We start from the raw sequence: 27,522 nt of genomic DNA, 5'->3' as shown, positions 1-27,522 counted from the left end.
CAAAATTTATCATGTCCTATAAGCAGGAAACTTTTGCAATGGTACGTATTATAAAAATCTGTAATTTTGACTGGAATCCCAACTTCTTTATAAATTTCCCTCTAACCATTCATTGCTCCAGGAAAATTAGTTCAGATCACTGACGGTCTATGCAAGGAGTGAATTTGATTTGCTGACTGACATTTATTTTCATTGGTAGATATTAATAAATCAGTGTACTTGAATATTGTTGTGCACATTCTGAGAAGTTTTGTAAAACAAACTAACTGAATTGGAAAAGACATTTGAAGTGTTCAATTTGATAGCTTTGTAAAGTTAATTGCTGCCTATTCAATATAACTTTGGCAAAATGCCAACTTTGTGCAGCCTGCTGTTCACAGTGAATGTAGCATCCAATGAACATTGCAAACCATTCAATCAAAAATACTTTTTCTTAGGCAGGCCCTGGAGATCAAGGATGACTTGCTTCCATTCTATTGAGAGTTGAGATTACTGATGAGGGCAGTGATAGACCTATAGATTTTATAAACTAGTAATGACAGAGGGCGCTCGGACAGATAGCCAGGGGCATTTAGAAGGCGGTCCTCTATCATTTATGGGGGCAACTGTGTGTTTTTAACACACAAGGATATGAGGATCTCATTACTTTTTCATTTTGTGTCGTTTTAGCCATGAATTCAGCATCTATTGCACATTTTGAGAAAGTAGATTTTGAGAAAATCCTCATATCTTTCTCTCTGTCCATCTTGCAATCTCCGTGACCATTCATAATAAAGTGTCTACTGCTGCTGGATATTATATCCCCAACAAAGTTGATTGGCAGTAATTAGGGTCAATGCGGGGAGTAGTTTTTTTTTGGAGAACGCTCATGTGGTATTGCATAACCTGCTAGTCCAGTTGGAGGATTTTGTGGAGGCAGCATTGGGGATATCATTCCATTCCATTGAGGTTCAAGCTGTAGATCGTCCAAATCTCAGAAGCTCAAAGGATGGTAGGGTAAACAGTTTTTTTCTGGGTCAAAGGGTTTGTGTTTTGGGAGTACATGGTTTCTCAGTGGACATTCTAAATCATGACAGAGAGGAATTTCATTCATCCATCCACAATCTCATCTTCTGCATGCGGGAAGAGGGAGATATGACAGGTTATCTGACATACTATAACTGAATATCTTCAGGACAAGAAACAAATCTAATGACCTCATTTGCAGAGGCGTGTTCCTCATGTCTCCCAAAGAGAAAGTCTGTGTGAGGTCCTTCCAATGGTTGGAATCCTTTATCTGGACTGAAAGACTGGTATGGAGATTGCAAGGATACGGTGGTGATGGGCTTGCAGGCAAAGGGTGCAGGCAGAAGGAACTGCAGATGCTGGTTTACAAAAAAAAAGACAAAAGGAGCTAGGGTAACACAGTGGGTCAGGCATCATCGCTGGAGAACATAGATAGGTGACGTTTCGAGCCAGGAAGAAGAGTCCCAATCTGAATCATCACCTATCTATGCTCCTAAACAAAGGTTGAAGTTGTTGAGAATGTGGGTAGAATAAAAATTGGATTAATGTAGGATTCGTGTAATTGGGTGGTTGACAGTTTGTGTGGGCCTGATGAGCCGAAGGGCCAGGCCAGTTTCATGTTATATCTCATGATTCCAAGCTGTGGTCTTTATCACCAGAACAGAGGAGGCTAAGAGGTGATGTGATAGAGACTTTCAAATTTATATAATAGTTTTAATGATGTAAATGGGGAGACACACTTCCAGTGTGAGAAGAGCAGTTGTGGAAGTTAGTGATTGAAGTTGGCAAACAGAAGAATTAGAGGTGACATGAGAACATTATTTTTTTTAGCAGCAAGATATTTTAAATGTGTTCATTAAAGAATAGTGAAAGCAGATTCAGTAGCAACTTTCAAAAAGTAAGCAAATAAATACTGAAGGAAAAAAAGGTTTCAGTACTGTGTGGGAGAACAGAAGAAAAAGTAGTATTCTTATTGTTGGAACTCTTTCAGAAGAGTCAGCACTGGTGGAATGAATTGAGTTATCTAATTTTCAGCAATTTCATTCTATAAATCCTGTAATCAGTCGTTAATACATTAGAAGGAAAAAAAATCACCTCATTTCAATGGTAACGTTTATTCCCCATTTATATAATTGGCCTAAGCATTAAAATACTGATTTTGTACTTTTTTTTAATGCAGGTGTTGTTGATGCATTTAATGATTTGGAATGTGAAGTTGTCTGGCATGCATCATTTTTCTCCCCTATTAAAGGTGATTTTGATCTTATTGTGCATGATGGGAACAAGATCAGATTGAAGTGTGCTGTCGAGGTACAACATTTATTTATTTGTACAGATCATTTTAAAGTTATTTTGTATAAATCGAATTCAAATGTATACATTATTAATGTCATTTACCATTGAATGTAAATTGCCTTTACTTCCGAATGAAAGGATGCCTTATCTGCTTTATGCTGGTCTTACTCTGATGTGGGAGGTGATTCTACAGGTGCTCCTGCCCATTTATTCTGCGATTTAACATGTATGTGACTTGTATGAACGTATGGGATGTTTTTGAGGTCAGATGCCAATGCTTCTGATCTCTAGCTTGGCTTCTAGGCTTGAGGCTGAATGCAGAGTTGAAGAGTGATTGTACTGAGCTGTGTCGCCAGGTGTACTACATTAATGACTTGGATGAAGGGATTAAAAGTACCATTAGCAAATTTGCAGATGATACAAAGCTGGGTGGTAGTGTGAACTGTGAGGAAGATGCTATGAGGTTGCAGGGTAACTTGGACAGGTTGTGTGAGTGGGCGGATGCATGGCAGATGCAGTTTAGTGTGGATAAGTGTGAGGTTATCCACTTTGGTTGTAAGAATAGGAAGGCAGAGTATTATCTGAATGGTGTCAAGTTAGGAACAGGGGACGTACAACGAGATCTGGGTGTCCTAGTGCATCAGTCACTGAAAGGAAGCATGCAGGTACAGCAGGCAGTGAAGAAATCCAATGGAATGTTGGCCTTCATAACAAGAGGAGTTGAGTATAGGAGCAAAGAGGTCCTTCTGCAGTTGTATAGGGCCCTAGTGAGACCGCACCTGGAGTACTGTGTGCAGTTTTGGTCTCCAAATTTGAGGAAGGATATTCTTGCCATTGAGGGCGTGCAGTGTAGGTTTACTAGGTTAATTCCCGGAATGGCGGGACTATCATATGTTGAAAGACTGGAGCGACTAGGCTTGTATACACTGGAATTTAGAAGGATGAGAGGAGATCTTATCGAAACGCATAAGATTATTAAGGGGTTGAACATGTTAGAGGCAGGAAACATATTCCCAATGTTGGGGGAGTCCAGAACAAGGGGCCACAGTTTAAGAATAAGGAGTAGGCCATTTAGAACTGAGATGAGCAAAAACGTTTTCAGTCAGAGAGTTGTGAATCTGTGGAATTCTCTGCCTCAGAAGGCAGTGGAGGCCAATTCTCTGAATGCATTTAAGAGAGAGCTAGATAGAGCTCTTAAGGATAGTGGAGTCAGGGGGTATGGGGAGAAGGCAGGAACGGGGTACTGATTGAGAATGATCAGCCATGATCACATTGAATGGCGGTGCTGGCTCGAAGGGCCGAATGGCCTCCTCCTGCACCTATTGTCTATTGTCTATGACTGACCTCTCAGCCTTGTGTCTGTCATGGCTGGCAAATATATCATTTATTCACCACACTGGATGGTTTAAGTATAAGTGGTTAGTTTGTTTTAATTTGTTAGTTTTAGGTTTTTTAATTTAAATGTATTTGACATATTTTAAATGTTTCTGATGACCTACTCTGCAAAGTTCACTGCTGCACACTGTTGTGCCCAACACACACACACACACAATGAACACTCTGGAACCTCTGGCTGGAGCATTCACAAGTGTCTCCATTTCTGACTGAGCAGCTGACACAAATCTACAGCCGGTGGATTGTTTAGTGAATGATACTGTAGTTATCATATGCCAAAAATTGCACACATTCCTAAACCACACATCTTAGGTTCCTAATAGGTGCAATTTGCCATGTTTTAAGGGGGTATCCCTAATCTGAATGATCAGATGGGTGATATTGGGGAGAGTGAACTGCTGGATGATTTATCACCTAAATGAGAATTTTGCATGGACCAACATAAGCATATTTTTTGCACTTCGGCACCAGCCTCATATTGATGAAGTGGAAGCTGCTGAAATTAGTAACCTTGCTCCATGACTTGGGGAAGTTGTGATTGTCACCCGTGAACTTGCAGTCATAATAGCAAGCCTGAGTGTCTGCTTAATCTGCTTCTTATCACTATGGTAAGAGTGGACATGATTGCCTATTCTTGCAAGCAAATCATATTTTACAAGATATTTCAGTACAGACCGACTAAATAGCTGACACACATCTATGGAAGGTAAATTGCTTAGTCAATGACATTTAGCAACCATATGCCAGATTGCATTCCGCTATTGTTCTTGAACTGCACACACAGAAGGATCCAAATAGGAGACAAATATGCTGTGTACAATCGTGTCAGATAGTCAATGATAAAACATGGCCAGAAGCTCCACTTGATGACCGATTTGTTCCAACAGGTTGCAAGCTTCGGTCCAACCTGACTCAGGATCTGTTAAAGGAATTATCAATTATTCCTAGTGTTGTTTGGGTACTGGTACATTGCTGCAGCATATTGAGAAACAAGCATTATTGGCCAGCGCCAATATTCACTTGTGGAGCCTTCACTCACTATTTTTGGATCAGTGTTTCATGGGCTTTTCATATTATATGGAGAATAGCCAGGGGGACCATCTGAACCGGGCTACCTGATACGAGAAAAACGGTGGAGAAGGGCTTGGATCAGGAGGCCTAATTCGCTCAGAATATTCTGAGAACGCTTGGCATATTTCCACAATATCAAGGAACATTACCTAAAGAGGTGGCATTTCACGGCAGAGAAGTCAGAGAGAATGGCTCCATGTTGTAGGCATGTTGTAGGTTCCATGTTGTAGGCATGGCATGTGCCACAAGGAGGTTCAGAGCCACTCTGTGCATTGAAGATAATTTATATCACTTCCAATTGTGCATTGAAGCCATTGGACATTACTGCGCATGTCCATGTGTCAGTGCAATGAAATACGCAGTGCACCCAGATAATAAATCCAATTTTATGTAACTTCCTCCACTTTCAATTGTGTTTAAATAATGCACAAAAAAATATGGGGCTACATTCACCACCAATTATATTTTCTTCAGTGTTGAACTTTTCAATAACTCTGCAATAACACCTGTTATATCTGTAAGGATTGTTACATATATTAGGTCTTACCATTGTCAACCTCCAAAACCACTTTACATATTTTTAAATTTACAGCTTGGTCACGTTAATGTTCACTTTGTTGAGAACCGTGTGCTTTTTAATTCTGCTGCTTTGAACATAAGTACCACAAAGATGGCTGTTATCAAAAATCAGGGGCAAAACCATGCGTACTTTAAGGTATGTCATTAATTTACTTTTCAGTTGGGCCTATTGCTATATTTAGTTATTTAATTCTTAAAAATATTGTTGGAAGTGTATAAAAAATAAAAACAAATTGTAGTTTAAGAAAAATGTTGAACTATATTTCAGTTTTTCTTACATTGTTCACATATGCATATTCTTTTGGTGGGGTGTTTTGGGGAGAGGGAATGGATGAAAGGACAGCTTCATCGGCATTTGAAAAGTGATATTTTCCAAAAATTATTTTCAGTTTAATATAATGACATTTCTTAAAGTGCTTCACAAAAAGAATAGTCGAAGAAGTACGTGAGAGGAAGCATTCCAATGAAAACCATATTTTGATGAGACTTTTCAAGTGGTGAGAGATGTTGAAGTGGAGAGGTATAGAAATAAAATGTGGAAAGAAGGCCCCAAATGGAATCACAGCCAACAACAAGAAGTGTGGGAGAGGGTATTGTGTTCTAGGGAGTTGTAACATAAGGAGCTTAGTGGAAATAGGAATGTGGAGTGGAGACTCGCATTAGTCTTGCAATCTATTCTTTGTAGAATAAGCACTTTAGTGATAATTACACTATAAATTTAAAGGTACTGGCAGATGCTAAATAAAGAATTCCTCGCAAAACAGTTAAAAAGGATCTATATCAGTTCCTAATATGGGAGTTATAAGATGACATTTAAATATGCGTACCATAAAATTAGAAATTGACTTGCACTATGTAAAATTGTGAATTAACCACATCAGAAAGTATAATTTATGTTCTAATATACCTTTAGGCAACAAACATCAAAGCAATATTATTTGCAGTGCAGTTGAATTCAGTAAAATGTTTAGTAATTGTTAAAAAATTATCTTTTCTATGTGTTACTTTTGTAGAAATTGTGAGATAGAAATGAGGAAAGCAAAATCCTTAATCTAGCTGAGTTGGTTGTGAAATTTGTAAAATTTGTAATTTGTAAGTTGTTAAATTTGGTTATGCAGGAACATGTTTCCTTGTATTAATTATTAGCTGTGGGCTCAGTGGGTAACATTCTTGACTGAGTTAAAAAGTTGTGGATTTAAGTCACATTTCAACAGTTGAGCACATAAACCTTGGTTGAAGCTTAGGTGTACTACTGAATGAGTGCTGCTAGTACCATTTATTGGAGGTGAATGTAAAAGATGTGATATGAGAAGAGGAAGGGAATTATTCCTGGTGTCCTGGGTGCAAATATATCCCTCAGTCAGAATTATATTAGAAGCACAGTATCTGGTCATTATCACATTGCTGTCTGTCAGAGCTAATTATGTGAAAATGGGTTGTTGTGTCTTCTATATAATAGAGTACTTCATTATCTGTAAAAACAATTGTGAAGTCCTGAAGTTGTAAAACCTGTTATTGAAATGCAAGCCTTTCATAGCACAGGAACAGTCAGGTTAACCCGGTCTGAAGAAGGGTCTCGACCCGAAACGTCACCCATTCCTTCTCTCCTGAGATGCTGCCTGACCCGCTGAGTTACTCCAGCTTTTTGGGATACCTTCGATTTGTACCTGCATCTGCAGTTATTTTCCTACACAGGTTAACCCAAATACTCTCTAGAGTGTTTATTCTGCAGATATGTATTGTTTTATCTAATCCTATCAGTGATTGTTTTCCTTTTTGACGCATACTTCTTGTTCTTGCATACTTCTACTTCTTGTTCATTGCCTCAATTACTCAGTTTGAAATTCTATCTAATTCCCAAGTAAAGAATTTATCCTGATTTCCTGAACGCATTTATGAATGACCTATTTCATAATTATGATCTTAGGTTTGGCTTTCTCACAACTAGATGTATCTTCACAAGGACAACCCTCTCAAATTCCTTCATGTATCAAAATGCCTTTTTAAAATCTCACTGCAGCCTCCAAAGAGCACCAGCTTGTTCAAAGTTTTGATGGGTACAACTTCTCAGTTTTCATCCTTGTCATATTTTTGCATTTTTCATCGGCTCTTTTATCTTCTTTAAAATATGGAGACTAGATTGTGCACTCTAATCAAGGCTACACATGTTCAATGTAACCTCTCTGTTTTTTAATTCTGTTCATTGGGAAAGTAACCCATTATTAATTTGTATTTTTAAGAATAAAGCAATAATTTTTTTTATGCAATTCTTTCTCCTAAAAGGTCAACAATGCAAATCCTGTGCCGGGAATGACAGTAATTCCCACTCATGGAGTAATACCTGTTGGAGGTTATACATGTTTAAATATTTTCTTCCACCCAACTACAATGTTCAAATTTGATACCAGACTAAAGGTAAATTGAAATATATGCACATCCATTTTAGTGGTATTACTTTTATGGTTAATGACCAATGAACTGACACCAATATCTCTGTTCTACAGAGATCAACAATCTCTGTTATGCTAAAAATGTTTACAAGATGTTGAGATTTAGTATTTTCTGGTATTTTCTCAGATAGACATTAGCAATTCAAATATGTTGAAACTACGGGTTGGAGGATCAGTGGTACAACCGATGGCTGAAATCAATCTGGTTAGTATTTAACTGGTTTGTGTTTACTTTGTATCATGTATTATTGAGTTCAGATTCCTGATCCTTAACTCCAGAAAAATAAAAATTAATGGACCTTTATTTTGAGTGGTTAATTGTCCTTTGAAGACCTCTGGTTAAAATAATCAAAGTTAGCATAAAGAGGCGGAATATGCACAGTGCAGACTCCATTCCATTTGTACAACTATTTAATACTAACTAAATTGTGTATTTAAGCCACTCTATGTCACTTAGTATAGCTGTATGGTAACTCAAATTTCACTGTACCTTAATGGTACATGTGACAATAAACTGACCTTGAAACCTTATCAGGCAACTGAACCATCCTACCAACAACTAGAGAGCAGTCCTCAGCTACTATCTACCTCATTGGAGACCATCAGATTATCTTTGTTGGATTTTACTGAACTTTATTCCCTTTATCATGTATTTGTTCACTGTGGATGGCTCAATTGTAATCTCATATTGTCTTTCCACTGACTGGCTAGCAGGCAACTAAAGCTATTCACTGTACCTCGGTACACGTGACAATAAACTAACCTAAAAAAAAAGTTCATACCTCAGTTGTCATGTGCTGTATTTTTCCCACCAATACGTTCTTGATGAGCACAATTCTTATCCTCAAGCCTGTTGAAAGCCTTACCTACGGTGTTCCCTCGGGACCTTAAACCTTTTTATGTGCGGGGATTGGTTTGGCCTTTCATGTGATTATATGATGCTCCAATGGTTCTGCCAACATTTGGGCATCACCATGACAGATAGAATGAGCTTCAGACCACATGTTCCCACTAGGGGAACTGCACCGGGTAAATAGAATTATTTTCAGAATCTTCGTGGCTTGCTTCTCACCACAAAATTATGAGCCAATGGCATAATAATCCCATGGGATTTATGGTCTTCACCTTGCAAGAAATAATGGAAATTATTTTCATTTTTTTGATTCTCAATTTTTTCCATTCTTGTCAATTTTATCATCTGAACACTAAGAGTCGATACTCAGAATCCCCAACACCTAGAGAAAGTAAAAGGATTATAGTTGTCTATCCACTGGATGATCTTGTACCAGCATCTGCAGTTATTTTCCTACACTGGATGATCTTATCATATCATATATATCATATATAATACAGCCGGAAACAGGCCTTTTCGGCCCTCCAAGTCCGTGCCGCCCAGCGATTCCCCGTACATTAACACTATCCTACACCCACTAGGGACAATTTTTACATTTACCCAGCCAATTAACCTACATACCTGTACGTCTTTGGAGTGTGGGAGGAAACCGAAGATCTCGGAGAAAACCCACGCAGGTCACGGGGAGAACGTACAAACTCCTTACAGTGCAGCACCCGTAGTCAGGATCGAACCTGAGTCTCCGGCGCTGCATTCGCTGTAAAGCAGCAACTCTACCGCTGCGCTACCGTGCCGCCCTTAAATAATCTTCTTTCTTGATTAACATTGATGAGAAGGTTTGAGGCACTAGATAAATAGAAGAGACTTCAATGAACGGTTCACTATCACCCACTCCTGCTGCTCCTGAGAGTATTCAGAGAATCAGTGTTTTTCCGAGCACTGATGTGAGGGAAACCAACATACACAGGGCATCTGAAGGAAATTTCCACAGGTCCTTGCATTCAAAACCCGTGGTCTTTTATTTTCACCTCTTTCTGTCACTACAACATACAATTATTTATTGTCATTGTAATTTTATGGACATTTTTATTAGAATTTTAAGTAAAGGTACCCAATCACAATTGGACTAAATGTTGCAAAAATGTTTTGAAACAGTGTAAATACAGCATTAGTCTTTCAAATAGTCATTAAACAAAGACAAGAAATCTCATTGAGCAGTTATTTAGCCAACTATCTGATTGTTTTTTAAAAAATTGCTTTAGATTGGCTTACCATTATTGTACAGATTTTTAACAAGCATAATAAGCAACTAAAACATGAGGAAATTTTATTCTGGCATGAAAATGACTTGAATGCTCATTTTTATGTCGGACTGCCATTTGATGTAACTGTTGTCCAGGAAATTGCATATGACCTTCACATATTCTTTTCATGCCCAAAATAGCTGTATTTGCTAATGTTTATAAAAATATAACTAACAATTAACTATATTTACTTCGAACTGATTTATGTTGTGTAACTCTCTATGTCAAATAATTCATTGTACTTTCTTTGTATGCAGAAATATTTCATGTTCTATGGCATCTACTGTGGTGCGACTTCATCGATTCCATTCACTTTACTCAACTTAATAGAATCGCCTATTAAGGTTGAATTTGACTTTTCTCAATACAAAGATTTCTCACTGAAGTTTGACGCATCTGCAGGTATATTTATAAACAGTTTATGCAGTTATGAATTTTAGTATCAATAACATTGATGTAAAAATGATTATAAAGCCTAGAAACTGATGATATTTTTCTTGGATTTCTGAGGAACACCAACAGATTTTCAGGAAAGTTTCCCTCCAGTGTAGGGACTTCTTCCATTTTCCTAAGTGCTTTTGCTGACTTCTGAAGTTACATTGAGTGTTTTAATTCACCAAGCACTAATTCAACACAAATCCCATTTTATTTTCTCCATAATTTCATTTTACAAGAGGTATATTGATCTGCATGTTCAAAAGTAAAATGAATGTTTGGAAGACGCTTTAAGAAAGGTCTTAGTCTCTCTTTTGAGTCAACCAAGCACACTGAGAATCTATTACTGTTTTCCAGTATGGATCAATGAACCCACACCATACCAATGCTATAATTTAAGGGTAGTAGTAGTCACTTCTATGATTCTAGTGTTCCTAATATAGGCAAAGAGGATTAAAGTAGATGAGCAGAAAGGTTGCCACAGATGCGGCAGGTCAAGGCACTTGTTTCTAATCTGCACAGGTCTATGACTCGATGATTTTCTCTCATAAAGTAATCTGAACTTTATTTTCATTGAAATCTTCCAATTATTGTAATCGCTTTGCCTACAGATTGCATAATGTGCTTTCAGTGGATTAGTGTCACATTGGTCGTAATGCAAAATGCGCAATTATCACCCAAAGTTAACAACATACATATCTAAGAATAATGACTATATGGCATGCTCTATCAGTATTCCATTCTAGTGAATGAAAGGGGGTTTAGACTTGTTCTTGCAGTAATCATTTGCAAGAATGCAGTGACTTTCAGAATAACATGCACTCTAAGTGACATTGTGTGATTTGAGGCAAAAATATTTTCTGTTCTGCACTGTTAAGGTAATGTTTAACTTTTACAAATGGTTCATTAGTATGGAAACAGTAACAAATGGAAATCTAAATGCAAGGAAATCTAAAATTATTATTTAAAATAATTTCATACTCTTTTCACTGTTTAAATTTTTTATTTAGAAATACAAGAGAATTAGAATATTGTTGTTATTTCCAATTTTTTCCATTCATCTCTCAGTGTGACAAGAACTCAAGAAAGTTCCAGTGCAAAATTACCAATTCAATCCTGTTAGCTGGAAAATATTGGCCTCAGGGTCGATTGAAACTGGATTGTGGACTAAATTTGCATGCAGTCAATAACATATGCTGATTTATTTAAGTGCCAGTACTCTTTGCAGTTCAGATCCTAACCCATTTGGAACAGCATTAATGTCAAGAATGCAGAGATTTTGTTGAAAGAGTAACATAAAGAAAAGCAACTTCCTTGATGTCTTTGGAACTTGCTCTTGTAATCCTAGGTCATCAAACCCTGGTTGAACATGTGTCGTGCAGTGTTTGTCCATTCACTGATATATTTCGGTCAATGTCTGATGCTCGGCACTACCCAGCAGTTATTTCAGGTGGCTCATCATCCATTCCAAGAAATTATCTGCATCTCACTTGTCATCTGCTATACTTCGAGGGGAGATCTAAAATAGGACCCAGAAATCCTGCCCATCATCTTAATATTTTAGTCAATGGAACTTTTCTCTTACAGCATTTAGCATTAATATAAATGTTCGTGTAACCGAGAACATTCATTGCATCAATCAATCCGTGTCCAATTATATAATCTTTTGAGTAGTAATCCAATCAATATCAAAAATTCATAATTGTTGACAAATTAGCCTTGTGCAACCCATTATTTCAATGCCATGCTACCTGCATTGTTGCAGACAAACTGTTGGAAGTTTGCTCCTTGGATATAACTGTGAGGGATGGATGACCTTGGTCAGAATTTGTCCTTCACTGTCTCACCATTAGCAACAAATATCTGGGCTCATTTGTTTTTGCGTCACTGGTGACTTCCTGAATACTGCCATTCGTGGACAGGTTATTTAATTTGTACTTGTCTGGAGATGCTAATAGTACACAATCAATCAATTAATTAATCAATTAATTGGCACACAATCAATCCTTTCACTCTGGCCAGTTGTATCCAAAATTAACCTAAATATAAGAAAAGGAAGAAATGCAAATGAATTTTAGAACTACTATTTAAATATAAAGAGAATGCATGTACTCAAGGAACAAAGGTCATTGTAGAAAGCAATAACAAAATTTCAGATAAAGTATCAGAAACAATTTAAACAGAAATAATGAAAAATCAGAGCATATTATTAGTTGAATAACAGAGACATAGATTGGAATAATCCAGGGACAACAAATGGGTAAAAAACCTAATTTAAATAGGCCAGCAAGTAAATTGTATATACATTACAAAAATATGTGATTTAGATAGATTTAGGTGGATGAAAGGAATAGCCTGAAGTCAGAAGAGACGTTACAACAGTTAGGATGGAGAGAAAGGAAATATTGGACAATGTGTCCAATATTAAAGACACAAAACTCCCCAGATCTAGATGGAATGCAGCCGGGAAACTAAAGTGGAGAAAGCAGATATATAGGGAAATGGAAAGAAAAATAAATTATGAAACAAAGAGTTCCACAATTCAAGCAAACATGGCGTGTAATTCCTGTCTTTCAAACATGGAAAAATAACTAACTGAGGAATGTGTGTGCTAATTGACGTAATGTCAACAGTAATAAATACAGTGGTTAACGATACATCAAGGGCATAGATTGTACTAAATACTAATTCTGGAAGGAACATCATGTTGCATCAGTTTTATTGAATTATTTGAAGGATTAAATATTAAACATTGGCAATCCTTTTATTTTGTAGTTTACAGATTCAAGGGGAGGTGGGATTTTAAACTTGTGAATGGCTAGTTCAGAAAATTGGTTACAGGTTATTTTCCTGCTGATTTGTAACTTGACTTTACCCATATGTGGCCTTCTGCCCCACATTTCCAAGTCAACCTCAATAAATCTTGACACAAAGAGTTGGAGTAACTCAGCGGATCTCTGCATCTGCTCAGCATCTCTGGAGAACATGGATAGCGATGTTTCAGACCCTCAGAGGAACCTGTAGTTCTGCTCTCACTCCGTCTCCCCCTAGATGGAAGGCAGTTCCTTGTGTCAACCCAATAAAGCTTGGATATTTTACAATTGCTGGGGAAAGCTCTCAATGTTCTCTAATTGGGGCATTTTACCACAAATTTGCCTGCCCAGAACTACCCAGTAGGTCAGTGTTGGTCTTAGAATGGATGAAGAATGCAAATTAATCTTGTAATTAAATTTGGAAGGACTCGTGTGTGCACAATACTTTCTGTCTTTTCCCTACACTTCATGCAATCTCACTACTAGTTGGCCTTACCATAAATTACAGGGCATTTTTTTTTTTTAACTTCAACATGCAGATTTATGTTTTCACACAAAACTATAAAGGTTGCTTTAAGTAGAAGCATAGGTTTTCCCTTCATATCATATCATATCATATATATACAGCCGGAAACAGGCCTTTTCGGCCCTCCAAGTCCGTGCCGCCCAGTGATCCCCGTACATTAACACTATCCTACACCCACTAGGGACAATTTTTACATTTACCCAGCCAATTAACCTACATACCTGTACGTCTTTGGAGTGTGGGAGGAAACCGAAGATCTCGGAGAAAACCCACGCAGGTCACGGGGAGAACGTACAAACTCCTTACAGTGCAGCACCCGTAGTCAGGATCGAACCTGAGTCTCCGGCGCTGCATTCGCTGTAAAGCAGCAACTCTACCGCTGCGCTACCGTGCCGCCCACTTTGGAGATGCAAGCAAAAATGCAGAGGCTATTAGATTTTCACCTTTATTTTCAGATGCAATTCAAGATCCAGTCAATCCTCATTTGTTTGTTGCAAATCTAAGAGGAAAGGAAAGTATCAAGTGTGTTTTAATCTTCACCCCAACACAAGTAAGTACTGATTACCAATAACATTAAATCCATACTCATATTGTGTGTTAAATTAAGGCTTACTAGACCAAGTGGACCAGTTGGGCCCAAACTTCTCCTGTATTGGTGCAGCACCCTCTCCTCCCCCACTCCTCCTCCTTCTTCTTCTTCTTCTTCTTCTTCTTCTTCTTCTTCTTCTTCTTCTTCTTCTTCTTCTTCTTCTTCTTCTTCTTCTTCTTCTTCTTCTTCTTCTTCTTCTTCTTCTTCTTCTTCTTCTTCTTCTTCTTCTTCTTCTTCTTCTTCTTCTTCTTCTTCTTCTTCTTCTTCTTCTTCTTCTTCTTCTTCTTCTTCTTCTTCTTCTTCTTCTTCTTCTTCTTCTTCTTCTTCTTCTTCTTCCCCCCTCCCTCGCCCCCTCCCACCACCCCTCACCTCCTCCCTCCCCCCTCCCATCCCCCTCCTCCCTCCTCCTCCCCCCCTCCCCCCTTCCCCTCACTCTCCCCTCACTCCATCCCCCTCAACCCCCCCTCTCTCCTCCCCACTCCCCCCCACTCCCCCCTTCCCCCTCCCCGTTTCCCTCCCCCCCCTACCCCTCACCCTCCTCAACACTCCATCCCCCATTCGGCCCTTCGAGCGAGCACCACCATTCATTGTGATCATGGCTGATCATCCACAATCAATAACCCTTGCCTGCCTTCTCCCCATATCCCTTGATTCCATTAGCCCCTAGAGCTCTATCTAACTTTCTCTTAAATCCATCCAGTGATTTGGCCTCCGCTGCCCTCTGTGGTAGAGAATTCCACTAATTCACAACTCTCTGGGTGAAAAAGTTCCTTCTCACCTCAGTTTTAAATGACCTCCCCTTTATTCTAAGACTGTGGCCCCTGGTTTTGGACTTGCCCAACATTGGGAATATGTTTCCTGCATCTAGCTTGTCCAGTCCTTTTATAATTTTATATGTCTCTATAAGATCCCCTCTCATCCTTCTAAACTCCAGTGAATACAAGCCTAGTCTTTTCAATCTTTTCTCATATGACAGTCCCGCCATCCCAGGGATCAATCTCATGAACCTACGCCGCACTGCCTCAATTACAAGGATGTCCTTCCTCAAAAATTAGGAGACCAAAACTACACAATACAATTTTGTGCAAGTATCTGCTGAAGCCACATGAGGGCAGCAGTTATTCATTCAGTTTTACAATGAATTGCAAAGGATGTAAATTAATTCATAATTTCTTAGTAAAACAAAATGACTGAAAATGGCAGCAACATATGAATTTCTTTGTGTACCTTTTCAGTTATAATTGTAAAGCAGAATCATCACTTTGACATGAATAGTTAAGTGATGAAAGACATTTGGTTCAAGTCCAATTTAGTTCAATTTTCATGAAGAAATTACTGACAACTTAAATGAGTGTTTATGTTTGTTATACTTCATGAGTTTTCCAATAATGATCAAAATGAAAGGATTTGGAGTTGGGGGTATTGTTGTGCTGCAAAAGTTGAATGTCCAGAAATTTGTTTAGGCTATATTTTTTTACACACCAAATGTTGGCATTCATTGATGGAAGCTTTTACATCTCAGTTAGATAATTGTAATGAATTACCGGAGACTGGACCACTTGCACAAGTATTCGTAGATTTGAGAGGTGTTTTTAGAGACAAGCGCTTTATCTCAATTATGGCTCCATCAGGTCCACAGAAAGAGTTGCAATGATGTCTGGAGATAGGCCAATTGCATGCCAGTGTTGACTCAGGAAGGTTGTGCAAATGGAGATCGGCTTCTCCTGATTTATAAACCTCCCCCATACGTTCAACATTTAAAATTAATTTGGTTAATTAATTTATTTGAATAATTCTGTGAGGATTATCAATGGTGTAAGAATTCAAATTCTGAGAGAGGGCCACAAAACAGCAATTAATACCTTCACTTACATAATTAAGGGAGTATTATATGTTTCCTGAATGTCTGCTAACAGGTCTGAAAAAGGGCACAGTAACATGTAATTGGTCATTTTATGAGGCATGTGCATCAATTTTGCAAGGACTGCTTTTAGAAGATGGCGATTAGCTAAAGGAAAGAAGGTTCATTTTAATTAATCGGAGAAAAACGAGTGTGAATCTAGCTCTTTGGTAAATTAGACTCAAAACATTGCGGCACATTTCCATGAGGGGCAAAGAAAGAACAACCAATCCAGAACTTTCATGAACATGAACATAGAACAGTACAAATCAAGAATAGGCCATTCAGCCCACAATGTCTGTGCCAAGCATGATGCCAAGTAAAACAAATCTCCTCTGCATGCACGTGATCCATATCCCTCCATTCCATATTTGTCCATGTGCCTCTCCAAAGCCTCCACATCCTTCCCATAATGGTGTGACCAGAACTGCATACAGTACTCCAAATGCAACCTAACAAAAGCCCTACAGCTGCAACATGACCTTCTGATTCTTATACTCGATGCCCCAATGAAATCAAGGTGAGTATAGGCTACACCGTTTTTACCACTTTATCTAGTTTTTGGTTGTAACTTTCAGGCATTTAAGGACTTCGAATCTCAAGCTCCCTCTGTACATCAATGCTGTTAAGCATCTTGCCTTTAACTGTATACTTTCCTCTTTCTGTCGAACTCCCAAAGTGCAACATATCACATTTGTTCATATTAAATTTCATCTGCCATTTTTCTGCCAATTTCTGCCAATTGCTGATCTGGATCCCTCTTTGCTCTTCTCAGAGAGTCCTCCTCACTGTCTGCAACTCCACCAATTTTGAATGAATGAATGAATAAGTTTATTGGCCAAGTATGCATATACAAGGAATGTGCCTTGGTGCTCCGCTCAAAAATGACAACACAAACATACAGTTAACAATTAAGAATAAAGCATAAACACATCAAAACAATAAGGATACACCATTACAGTCTAAACATGTGGGTGAAGATAAACCAGAGCAAAAAAGAGACTACAGACTTGGGTTATTGAGTAGAACTATCACTCGTGGAAAAAAAACTGTTTTTATGTCTGGCTGTGGCTGCTTTGACAGGCCTTCCAATTTTGGTGTCGTCTGCAAACTTACTACCAAATCCATCTACAATTAAGTCCAAAAAAGGCGCAGTGCTGAAGTAACTCAATGGGTCAGGCAGCATCTCTGGAGAACATAGATATGCATTTAACACAGAAATGCTGCCTGACCCGCTGTTACTCCAGAATTTTGTATCTTTTTTCTATAAACCAGCAACTGCATTTCCTTGTATCCACATTTATGTCCGTTATTTATATGTATTGTAAACAGCAGAGATCCCAACACGGATCCCTGCAGAACCCCATTGTTCACAGACCTTCAACCGGAATAAAACTCTTCCACCACAACACACCACGTAAGCCAGTTCTGAGTTTAAATGGTCAAATCAGCATAGATCCAATGCATTTTAATCTTCTGAATCAGCCTACCATGAGGGACTTTATCAAATGCCTTTCTAAAATCCATGTTGACAGCATCCACTGCCCTACCTCATGGATCACCTTCAACACCTTCTCAAAAAGCTTAATCAAGTTCATAAAACATGACCTCCCACAGACTAAGTCATGCTGACTATCCTTAATTATCCGTGTAAGAAAATAACTGCAGATGCTGGTACAAATCGAAGGTATTTATTCACAAAATGCTGGAGTAACTCAGCAGGTCAGGCAGCATCTCAGGAGAGAAGGAATGGGCCCATACATTATCACATCTCAATGTGTGTAAATCCTATCCTGAAGAATTCTCTCTAATCACTTTCCCATCACTGACGTGAGGCTCACTAGCCTATAATTTCCCGGATTATCTCTACTTCCTTTCATAAACAAAGGAACAATCTTAGCTGCTCTCCAATCTTTCAGGACCTCCCCTGTGGCTAGAGAATATACAAAGATCTTCCTCGAGGCTCAATCTCTTTTGCCTGGATATCACGATCCTTCATGTCCGTCGTGAATATATATGGAAAGTAATCGCTAAGTACCTTGTCTTCATCCTTAACCCCCCAGCATCAACTCCTTCCTTTAGCTTTGAATGGCCCTACCTTCTCCCTGGTTACCCTCTTGTTTTTAATGTGCATATATATAAAGCCTTTCAATTTTATTTAATTCGTCAATGACTTTTCAAAGGCCTTTTTGGTCCTTCTAAATACCTGGTTGAGTTCTTCCCTGCTTGTTTTATATTCCTCAAATGTCCTGTCTAATTTCATCTTCGTAATCCTTCCATTTGGTTCCTTGGTGATCAAATTTGCAACCTCTGGTCATTCAAGGATCCCTTAACTTGCTCCTTGTCCCTTATTACCTGCTCCTAATGGAACATACTGGTCCTGAACACTGATCAACTGGTCTTTAAACAACTTTAACATGCCTGAAGTGGACTTATCCAACAACAGCTACTCCCAATTTCCTCTACCCTGCTCCTGCCTAATAATGTTGTAATCCCTTTTACCCCAATTTAGTACATTCCTCCTGGCTTCAGACTTTATTCACAACTAATTTAAATGTTTTGGAGAAACAAGGAACTGCAGATGCTGGTTTACAAGAAAAAAGACACAAAGTCCTGGAGTAATTCAGGCCAGGCAGCACCCCTAGAGAACATTATCTTATGTAGACATGATCACTGTTTTCAAATTGGTTTTCCACTGAAATACCAGTCACTTGGCCAGGCTGGTTTCCCAAGACAAGATCCCTCCTCAAGTTGGACTAGTCACACACTGTTTCAAAAAGATACTGAAGAAGAAAAAGCAAGAGAAATCTACTTACAAGTATTTGGTTGTAAATAGCAGTAAGAGTCAGATTTTTAAAAAAGTATATAAGTTGAAGCAAATAAGGTAAGTAACGAATCCAGAGTAAAATGGTGGTATGTTGAGGAGTGGGGTCTTTTGAGCACAACAATAGAAATTTGCTCATGGATGCACAGTAAGGTACTAAATGAATACTTGGCATTTGACTTCACAAGGGGATAGAATGCTTTGGAACTAATAGTGTAGATAATTGAGAGACTAGATATACTAACGGTTGATATTATGGAGGTTTTGAAAAGTTGGCTTTTGAAAAACTGTGAAGTTTCAAGTAAATAAGTGCTGAAAAGATTTTTGACGATATTTATAACAAGCTGGACAGGGTGCAGAGAAGATTTACAGGGATGTTGCCAGGACTCGAGGCCCTGAGCTGCAGGGAGAGGTTGAGCAGGCTCAGTCTGTATTTCTTGGAGCACAGGGGGAGGAGGGGTGATCTTATAGGGGTGTACAAAATCATGAGAGGAACAGCTCGGTAGATGCAGTCTCTTGCCCAGAGGGAGGAGAAGCTAGGATCATTTAAAGAATTGGTGTTTGATGGTTGGCACGTGGGTCGAATGGCCTATTTCTGCGCTTATATCTCTTTATGACTTTATAATCCCTCAAGCACCTTGAGGCTCATTGACTGCTTTTGTGAAAGTTTGATTGTCCTGCTTGATTGTGTTGATTTAATATCATTATACAATATTTTTTGAATTGATGTGTTTGTTCAGAAACTATCTCTTGAGGATCTGTTGCATTGTTTAGCATATTTTCAATTTGTTTTGCCAAATTCATCCCTCACGGTAAACTCATGTCAACTTCTTTGGAGCAAGATATTACTGTTCCTCTCGTCTTTGAAAGATTATAACTTTTTTGTCCTTAGGTTGCATCCTACTATTTTAATCTGCCAGTCAATATTAATGGTAGTCCATCACCATCTCCTCCTCCAAGTTCTATACCACCTGATCCTTATGAAGATATGGTCTCTGATTCTTCTTCAGAACAATTACAGAGTCCTACACCATCTCACAAAGTGAAAGCTACAGGTAGGAAAAATACTACCTGAGGCATATTTTGTAAAGCAAATTGCTCATGTGATATTCTTCCCAACAATCATCAGACCAGAGGACACGATGAACACCAACTAAACTCTGAACTCTAAACTCGGGGCATTGTTTTTGTCTTTGCACTGTAGTGTTTGTTTGTTTCTATGTATTGAACTTTTTAGTTGTTGTTTATTATGGTGTCTGCAGAGTACTATGTTTACAAATCTGTTGTGCTGTTGCAAGTAAGAATTTAATTGTTCCGCTTTGGGATCTATGACAATGTCACACTCTTGACTCTTGACAATCACGAAAACCTCAAATATTGGAAGTCTGAAATTAAATCAGAAAATGTTGGGGGAACACACAGCAGATCAGTGAGCATTTTTGAACAGAGAAATAGAGTTAACATTTCACGTTGAAAACCCTTCTCAGAACTGGGAAAGAAAGACAAAATAGGTGGTTTTAGTTTGCAGAGAAGGTGGTGAGAGGGATGGGTGAGACAAGGGAATATTTGTGAAACAGTGAACCAAGTGTCGTGGGCCCTCGGGTCAAATGGGTTAATAAGGATAGTTATTGGATTATAATACAGAAAGAACCATGAAGTGTTGCAGGGTTCTGCAATAGTAGTAGGGCTCTGCAATATGTCCAGCAGGTCCAGCTATACTGATGCAGGGAGAAAAACTGAGCCAATTTGGCAGTTGGAGGTTGTTGAAGCTTACTTTGTATCAGAATTGGTAATTTCTGCATAAAACTTTTCCACTACATCACATTGCAATAGCTTCACAGGAACTCTTTATCAAAATCACGGGTTTATTGTTACCAAGGTTCAGATTCCTTCCCTTGAAATCATTAATCTGCAGCAGATTTCTTCCAAGCCATGGGAAGTAACACTGAATTTCTGGAGTTATTGAGAGTCCGAAATGATTTTCACACAGAATTTTATTCTATGTTGAAGACTGCTTTGTTGGTCAAAATAGCAATTCTTAACTGTATCAACAAATGCATTGATCTTGGTTTCTTCTGTCCCCAGCTGTTCCCCATCAGACTAATTAAAAGATCAATATTTAAAATTGAACAGCATCAAGACAACCACTGGTCTAATTTAGCTACTTGTTCCCTGTCTTGCTCGTGTTTTTGTACTGTAAATTTGTTATGTATGTCAGGAGATATCTTTGGAACAGCTCTCTCACCCTTTTTCACATACAGCTTCCTCCAATTAATCAACTTCCCCTATATTGTGGATATAATTACCCTTTCTAGTTATCCTGCCATCCCCACCTTTTGTGATCTCATTCATATTTTTAAATATCTTGTATGATACATGATACACATCGGAGCCAAATCTTATCCAAACATATGGCAGAACTACCAGTAAAATTATATTTTTTGTTGATGAATATCGTAATGATTTTGTATGCTAATCATAAAGCAAGGATTTCAGTATGTCGTATGCCATGCACACAAAATAAACAACATTGATTTCAATATAGTAAATTCTCACAATAACGGACCTCTGCACAGCTGAGTTTGGTTAGAGCGGACGAGGCTCCCTTGCACTGCCTCCCCACTTCCGCCAGTTACGTAATGAGCAGGCACCACGTGGCATGCTTCCGGTCGCAGGAGTGGAGAAAGCCAGCGGCTCTGCATGGCTCTGCACGGCTCCCCGGCTGTAAATTCCAACTTGTTTAACCCCCCTCAATGCCGTTTTTCTTTGCTCCCAGCCTTGGGTTAAACTGTATCCCCCCGCTCACTCGGTTATAATGGACAATCGGCAATAAGGGGCACCAGCCCCCTCCACTCGTGGTCTGTTATTGCGAGGGTTGACTGTAATTATAATTCAATGAAAATGTTACTGTGATCGTCAATGCTTGCCATTCATAGAACCAATTCTCTTTAATTGTTTTGCCAATAATGTCTTGTCCTGTATGTTCATTTCTCTTTTACTTAATTTATTCCTCATGTTTGATTATACTTTAGAGGGTGGTATTAGATCTATTTTGGACTGACGGGGAAAAAGGACTCAACAAAGGGAAAATTGTATAATAAATATTGGCAAAATAAATATTGTGTATATTGTGGGGAAATTTGAGGTTATCTATTTTGGGGAAGAATAAAATGGCAGAATATTGTTTGACAGGAGAGAGACCATAGAGTGCTGCTGGTTGGGAAGATCTGGTTGTTCTCATTCATTAAACATTCAAAATCTGCATGCAGGTACAGCAAATGATTAATTGAGCAAGCAGATGGAATGTTGGCCTTTCTTGCAAGGGAATTGGAATTAAAAGAAATGTAGTCTTGCTTCACCTTAACAAGGCATAAGTGAGACCATATCCAGCATACCATGTACAATATTACCTTACATTTAAAGACAGATCCATTTGCACTTGAGATGGTTCAGATAAGCTTCACATGGTTTATTCTTTGGAGAAAAGAGTTGCTTTGTGAATGAAAGTCATACTTCAACTTGACAAGGCATTCACGAGACCATATCGGTCCAAAATGAACCATATTGGTCCAAAACGCCGCAGCGAGACTATCGGTCCAAAACGCCGCAGCGAGATTCCTGACGGGTTCCTGTAAAAGGGACCACATCACCCCGATTCTGGCCTCTCACCACTGGCTCCCAGTACAGTACAGAATCAACTTCAAACTCCTCCTATTCACATACAAAGCCCTAAAAGGGCTTGCCCCCCCATATCAAAAATCTTCTAACCCACCACTCTATCTCCAGGTCCCTCAGGTCGGCCGACTTGGGGCTACTCACTATCCCGCGGTCTAGGCTTAAGCTCAGGGGTGACCACGCTTTTGCGGTTGCAGCTCTTAGACTGTGGAACAGCATCCCTCTCTCCATCAGAACTGCCCCCTCCATCGACTCCTTTAAGTCCAGGCTCAAAACCTATTTCTATTCCCTAGCGTTTGAGGCCCTCTGAGGGGGCGCTGTGAATTGTTTATGTATGTGCTGTTATGTTTGTGTGCCATTGTATGTTCGTTCTTAGTACCTGAACTGATGTAGAGCACTTTGGTCAACGTGGGTTGTTTTTAAATGTGCTATACAAAAAAAATTGACTTGACTTGACTTGATATCCAGATTACCATGAATAATGGTGCCACTTATTTAAGGAGGGAGCCATTTGTATTTGAGAGTTTAGAGATGGTTCACTTGGTTTATTCTTGGGAGAAAAGAATTGCTTTACGAACAACAAATGAACAGGTTTGGACTTTACTCAAAGGACGTGGAGGGAGACATGATCTTAGACATGGAATTCTGAGGAAGATGGGCAAGATAGAATCAGAGAGGATAATTTCCTTATAAGGGACAATGCAACTATGGGGCATTGTTTCAGAATGAGGAGTTGCTATTTAAAACAAAGATGAGAAACCTCTCAGTGAGTCACAAATTTGCACCTCTTGGAGATTTTATCAAGTGCTGCTTCAACATAACAAATATCTATATTGCTAAATTTTATGTCAACATAATCACATTCAGGAAGGCTTGCCATAAATACATCAAGGTTAGCATCACACTTAAAAATTGCGAATACTTGATAACACCTCTCATCTGGACTCAATAATGGAGAAATGAAACACCAGAATGGTATGAAGAAAACATTTGGGATTCAGCTTTATTCCACATGTTTTAAACAGGGAAAATAAGGACCAAAACTTCATAAAGTAATACCATCACCACCACATAGTTTATCTTGCCTGATGTCTTTTCCCAGTACATTGATTTGTACTTGTATTCTTCCACTATCTATGTACCTTTTTGAATTTCTAACTTTTAGATTATAAACTTTAAAATTGGTGATTCAAATGAGAATCCAGTTTCATGAAGATACAACATGGGACTGCATATATGCATGTTTGCTGTTGACTGACCAAAGTAATCCCATAATCAACAGAGTTGGTGCAAAGGGCAGGGATTCAGGATTTTGGACCTTTGGGACCTCTTCCAGGGCAGAGGTGATCTGTACAAGAACTGGAGGGAAACCAATATCCTGGCAGGCAGATTTGCACCTGCTACTCAAGTAGGTTTTAAACTAGTTTGGCAAGGAGGTGGGAACCAATGCAGGACTGAGGCAGTTGAGAGACTGGAAGTCAATATGGAAGGTGATGAAAGAAAGTTACTGAAGTGTGCATGGCATGGCCTTTTGGGACCAGTGAATATTCTATTAGCTTTATAATAGTAATGGCTAAAGGCAGGGTGGGCCCACAAATTAAAATTCTGAATTGTGGCAAGGTCAACTTTGATGGCCTTGTTGGTAAAATTGAATGGAACAAGTTGTTTGCAGGGAAAGGAACGTTCGGAAGGGGAAAGAAAGTCTAAGTCTAAAGAATAGTCTGTTGTGTTACTTCAAACAATACTATATCTTTAAAATCTTGAGTAATAATCATTGCAAATTAATGTTAAATAAATTAATTTGTTATAATGAAAACATACAAGCCCCATTCCGAACAATGACATTTGTCATGACAGTTTTAAATGATAAAGCCTTTAGAAAGGAGATGAGGAGAAATTTCTTTGGTCAGAGGGTGGTGAGTCTGTGGAATTCATTGCCATGGACGGCTGTGGAAGCAAAGTCATTGGGTATTTTTAAGGTGGAGATTGACAGATAATTGATTGGTAAGCGTGTTATGGGGAGAAGGCAGGAGAATAGGGTTGAGAGGGAACGATAGATCAGCGATGATTGATACATAGATACATAGACAATAGGCACAGGAGTAGGCCATTCAGCCCTTCGAGCCAGCACTGCCATTCAATGTGATCATGGCTGATCATCCACAATCAGTATCCTGTTCCTGCCTTCTCCCCATATCCCTTGATTCCACTAGCCCTTAGAGCTATATCTAACTATCTTTTAAGTGCATCCAGTGAATTGGCCTCCACTGCCTTCTGAGGCAGAAAATTCCACAAATTCACAATTCTCTGTGTGAAAAAGTTTTTCCTCATCTCAGATCTAAATGGCCTACCCCTTATTCTTAAATTGTGGCCCCTGGTTCTGGACTCCCCCAACATCGGGAACATGTTTCCTGTATCTAGCATGTCCAATCCCTTAATCATTTTATATGTTTCTATAAGATCCCCTCTCATCCTTCTAAATTCCAGTGAATACAAGCCCAGTCGCTCCACTCTTTCATCATATGACAGTCCCGCCCTCCCAGAAATTGGATGGTGGTGTAAACTTGATTGGCTAAATGGCCCACTTCTGCTTCTATAACTTATGAACCAATGAACCTTTAAAAGTTATATATTTTGAAAATATTGCTGCATTTTATAATACATTCCAATTATCTATTTTTTGTATGTGCTTCAATGATCTAATCTGGCGTAGACCAAGATTCAAATTTTGAATCTCTCCTGAACTGTAGATTGTTGTATATTTGATTGTTGTAATATATGTTGCCTCCATCACAGTGAGGGGGTGTTTGGAGTCACTGTGCTGGACGTTTGTGTTGGGGTTATGTGTCTTGTGTTCTTTTTTGTATGACTGCTATGTAGTTTCGTTCGGTACCTTGGTACCGAATGACAAATAAAGCTCTGTTATACTGTTATACTGTTATATTAAATATGTCTGATTTTGTTCATACATTTTCATAATTTTAATTTTATCATTCATAACATTTAAAATTACTTGACTTGCAAGAAAATGAGAGGCCCACAAATGGTTAAATTTATCTTTCAGCACTTTACCCACCAATTGAGCTTTCAACTACCAAGGTGGAATTTTCCCTGATGCCGGGATACAATGATTTGGGTGTTATTGCAGCAGATCCATTTATGCAGGTACCATATGCTATGCCTAGAATTTGTATTTTTTATTTTTATTTTCACAATTTCATCATCTGGAAAATGACATGGTCTCTGTTTCATTGTGAGAAAGAAGTATTGATTTTGTTTTATTCTTTTTATTTTTGTATAAATGAATAGAAAATTGAAATACAGAACACCTCCACAAAAGAGGTAAAATGGTTGTTGGATTTAAACAGTCAAGAAAACAAAGATCTCGATGAAGGTATTTTCAGAATCTATCACTACAATGGGAGTCTTAAACCAGGCCAAAGATACTGCATTACAATTGGCTTTTGCCCAAGTAAGTATTTATTGTAAAAATATTGCTCTAAAACAATTTTATATGGTAACTATTTAGAAAGACACATTAGTAATTTAGGTTCTGGCTCATGTTAAGTGATTATTTTTTTCAGAATGTAAGGCAACTAGCTGAAAAACAGATTTAGTAGAAAATGAATTGATCACATGTTTATTTTGTTGTTCTTAAAGTGCTTATCAATGCCATGGCTGGGTAAAACAATGTTTTTTTTCTTATTTAGCATCTGCTGTAATATGTAATCTTGGAATAAATAGATAAAGCGAATATTCACCACAAAGTTCGGTCAGGGAGGAAAATTTATCAAAACCTTATTACATCAGAAACTCTATTCAATATAGATGTTAGAAATCTATGTGATGATGATGCATCCTGGCAGGTAAAGTGGATGAACTCAGGGCATGGGAAAGCATGTCTGACTGGAACATTACTAAAACCTGGTTAAGGGAGGGACAGGACTGGCAGTATAATATCCGTGGTACAGGTGCTACAGGCAAGGTAGAGGTGGGGGTCAAAGAGGACGGCACGGTGGCGCAGCGGTAGAGTTGCTGCCTTACAGCAAATGCAGCGCCGGAAACCCGGGTTCAATCCCGACTATGGGTGCTGTCTGCACAGAGTTTGTATGTTCTTCCCGTGACCTGCGTGGGATTTCTCCAAGATCGTCGGTTTCCTCCCACGCTCCAAAGACGTACAGGTTTGTAGGTAAATTGGCTTGGTAATGTAAAAAAATGTCCTTAGTGGGTTTAGGATAGTGTTAGTGTGCGGGGATCACTGGTTGGCGTGGACCCATTGGGCCGAAAGGGCCTGTTTCCGTGCTGTATTTCTAAAGGAGGGGGAGTTGCTTTATTGTTGAGGATAACATTGCGGCGGTTGTCTGAAATGACATTACTGAAGGATCGTCCAGTGAGGGTATATGGAGCTGAATAAATAGCAGGAGTGACAAAGGAGAGTCAGTGGATGTAGTTTACCTGGATTTTCAGAAGGCCTTTGATAAGGTGCTGCACATGAGGCTGTTAAAGAAGATGAGAGCCCATAGTATCAGAGGGAAGACACGAGCGTGGATGGATGGAGAAGGCAAAGAGGGGCAATAATTGGACCTTTTCTTGTTGGCTGCCAGTGATTAGTGGTGTTCCACAGGGGTCAGTGCTGGGACCTCATGTTGTATATCAATGATTTGGATGAGGGAATTGAAGGCTTAGTGGCCAAGTTTGCAGAGGTTTGCAGGACTTTCATATGAAGAAAGACTGGATAGACTAGGCTTGTAGTCACTGGAATTTAGAAGACTGAGGGGGGATCTTATTGAAACATATAAAATTCTTA

General features: G+C 38.8%; 1 protein-coding gene across 1 annotated transcript in view; it reads left to right on the top strand.

Annotated features, from left to right (window-relative positions):
* The window catches only part of LOC144598635 (cilia- and flagella-associated protein 47-like), a 426,611-nt gene that overhangs the window by 60,802 nt on the left and 338,287 nt on the right, over positions 1-27,522 (top strand). Inside the window, exons 17-25 of the mRNA XM_078408845.1 lie at positions 2,186-2,316; positions 5,360-5,482; positions 7,630-7,761; positions 7,924-8,001; positions 10,211-10,355; positions 14,183-14,277; positions 19,933-20,095; positions 25,780-25,880; positions 26,025-26,187. Of these exons, the coding sequence (XP_078264971.1) occupies positions 2,186-2,316; positions 5,360-5,482; positions 7,630-7,761; positions 7,924-8,001; positions 10,211-10,355; positions 14,183-14,277; positions 19,933-20,095; positions 25,780-25,880; positions 26,025-26,187 (1,131 nt within the window). The remainder of the gene's footprint in view (positions 1-2,185; positions 2,317-5,359; positions 5,483-7,629; positions 7,762-7,923; positions 8,002-10,210; positions 10,356-14,182; positions 14,278-19,932; positions 20,096-25,779; positions 25,881-26,024; positions 26,188-27,522) is intronic.

This window comes from Rhinoraja longicauda, chromosome 12 (assembly GCF_053455715.1).
Source record: "Rhinoraja longicauda isolate Sanriku21f chromosome 12, sRhiLon1.1, whole genome shotgun sequence".
In the NCBI taxonomy this organism is placed as follows: Eukaryota; Metazoa; Chordata; class Chondrichthyes; order Rajiformes; family Arhynchobatidae; genus Rhinoraja; species Rhinoraja longicauda.
Note: the sequence above shows the minus strand (reverse complement) of the source record. Positions and strands in the feature narration are given on the sequence as shown.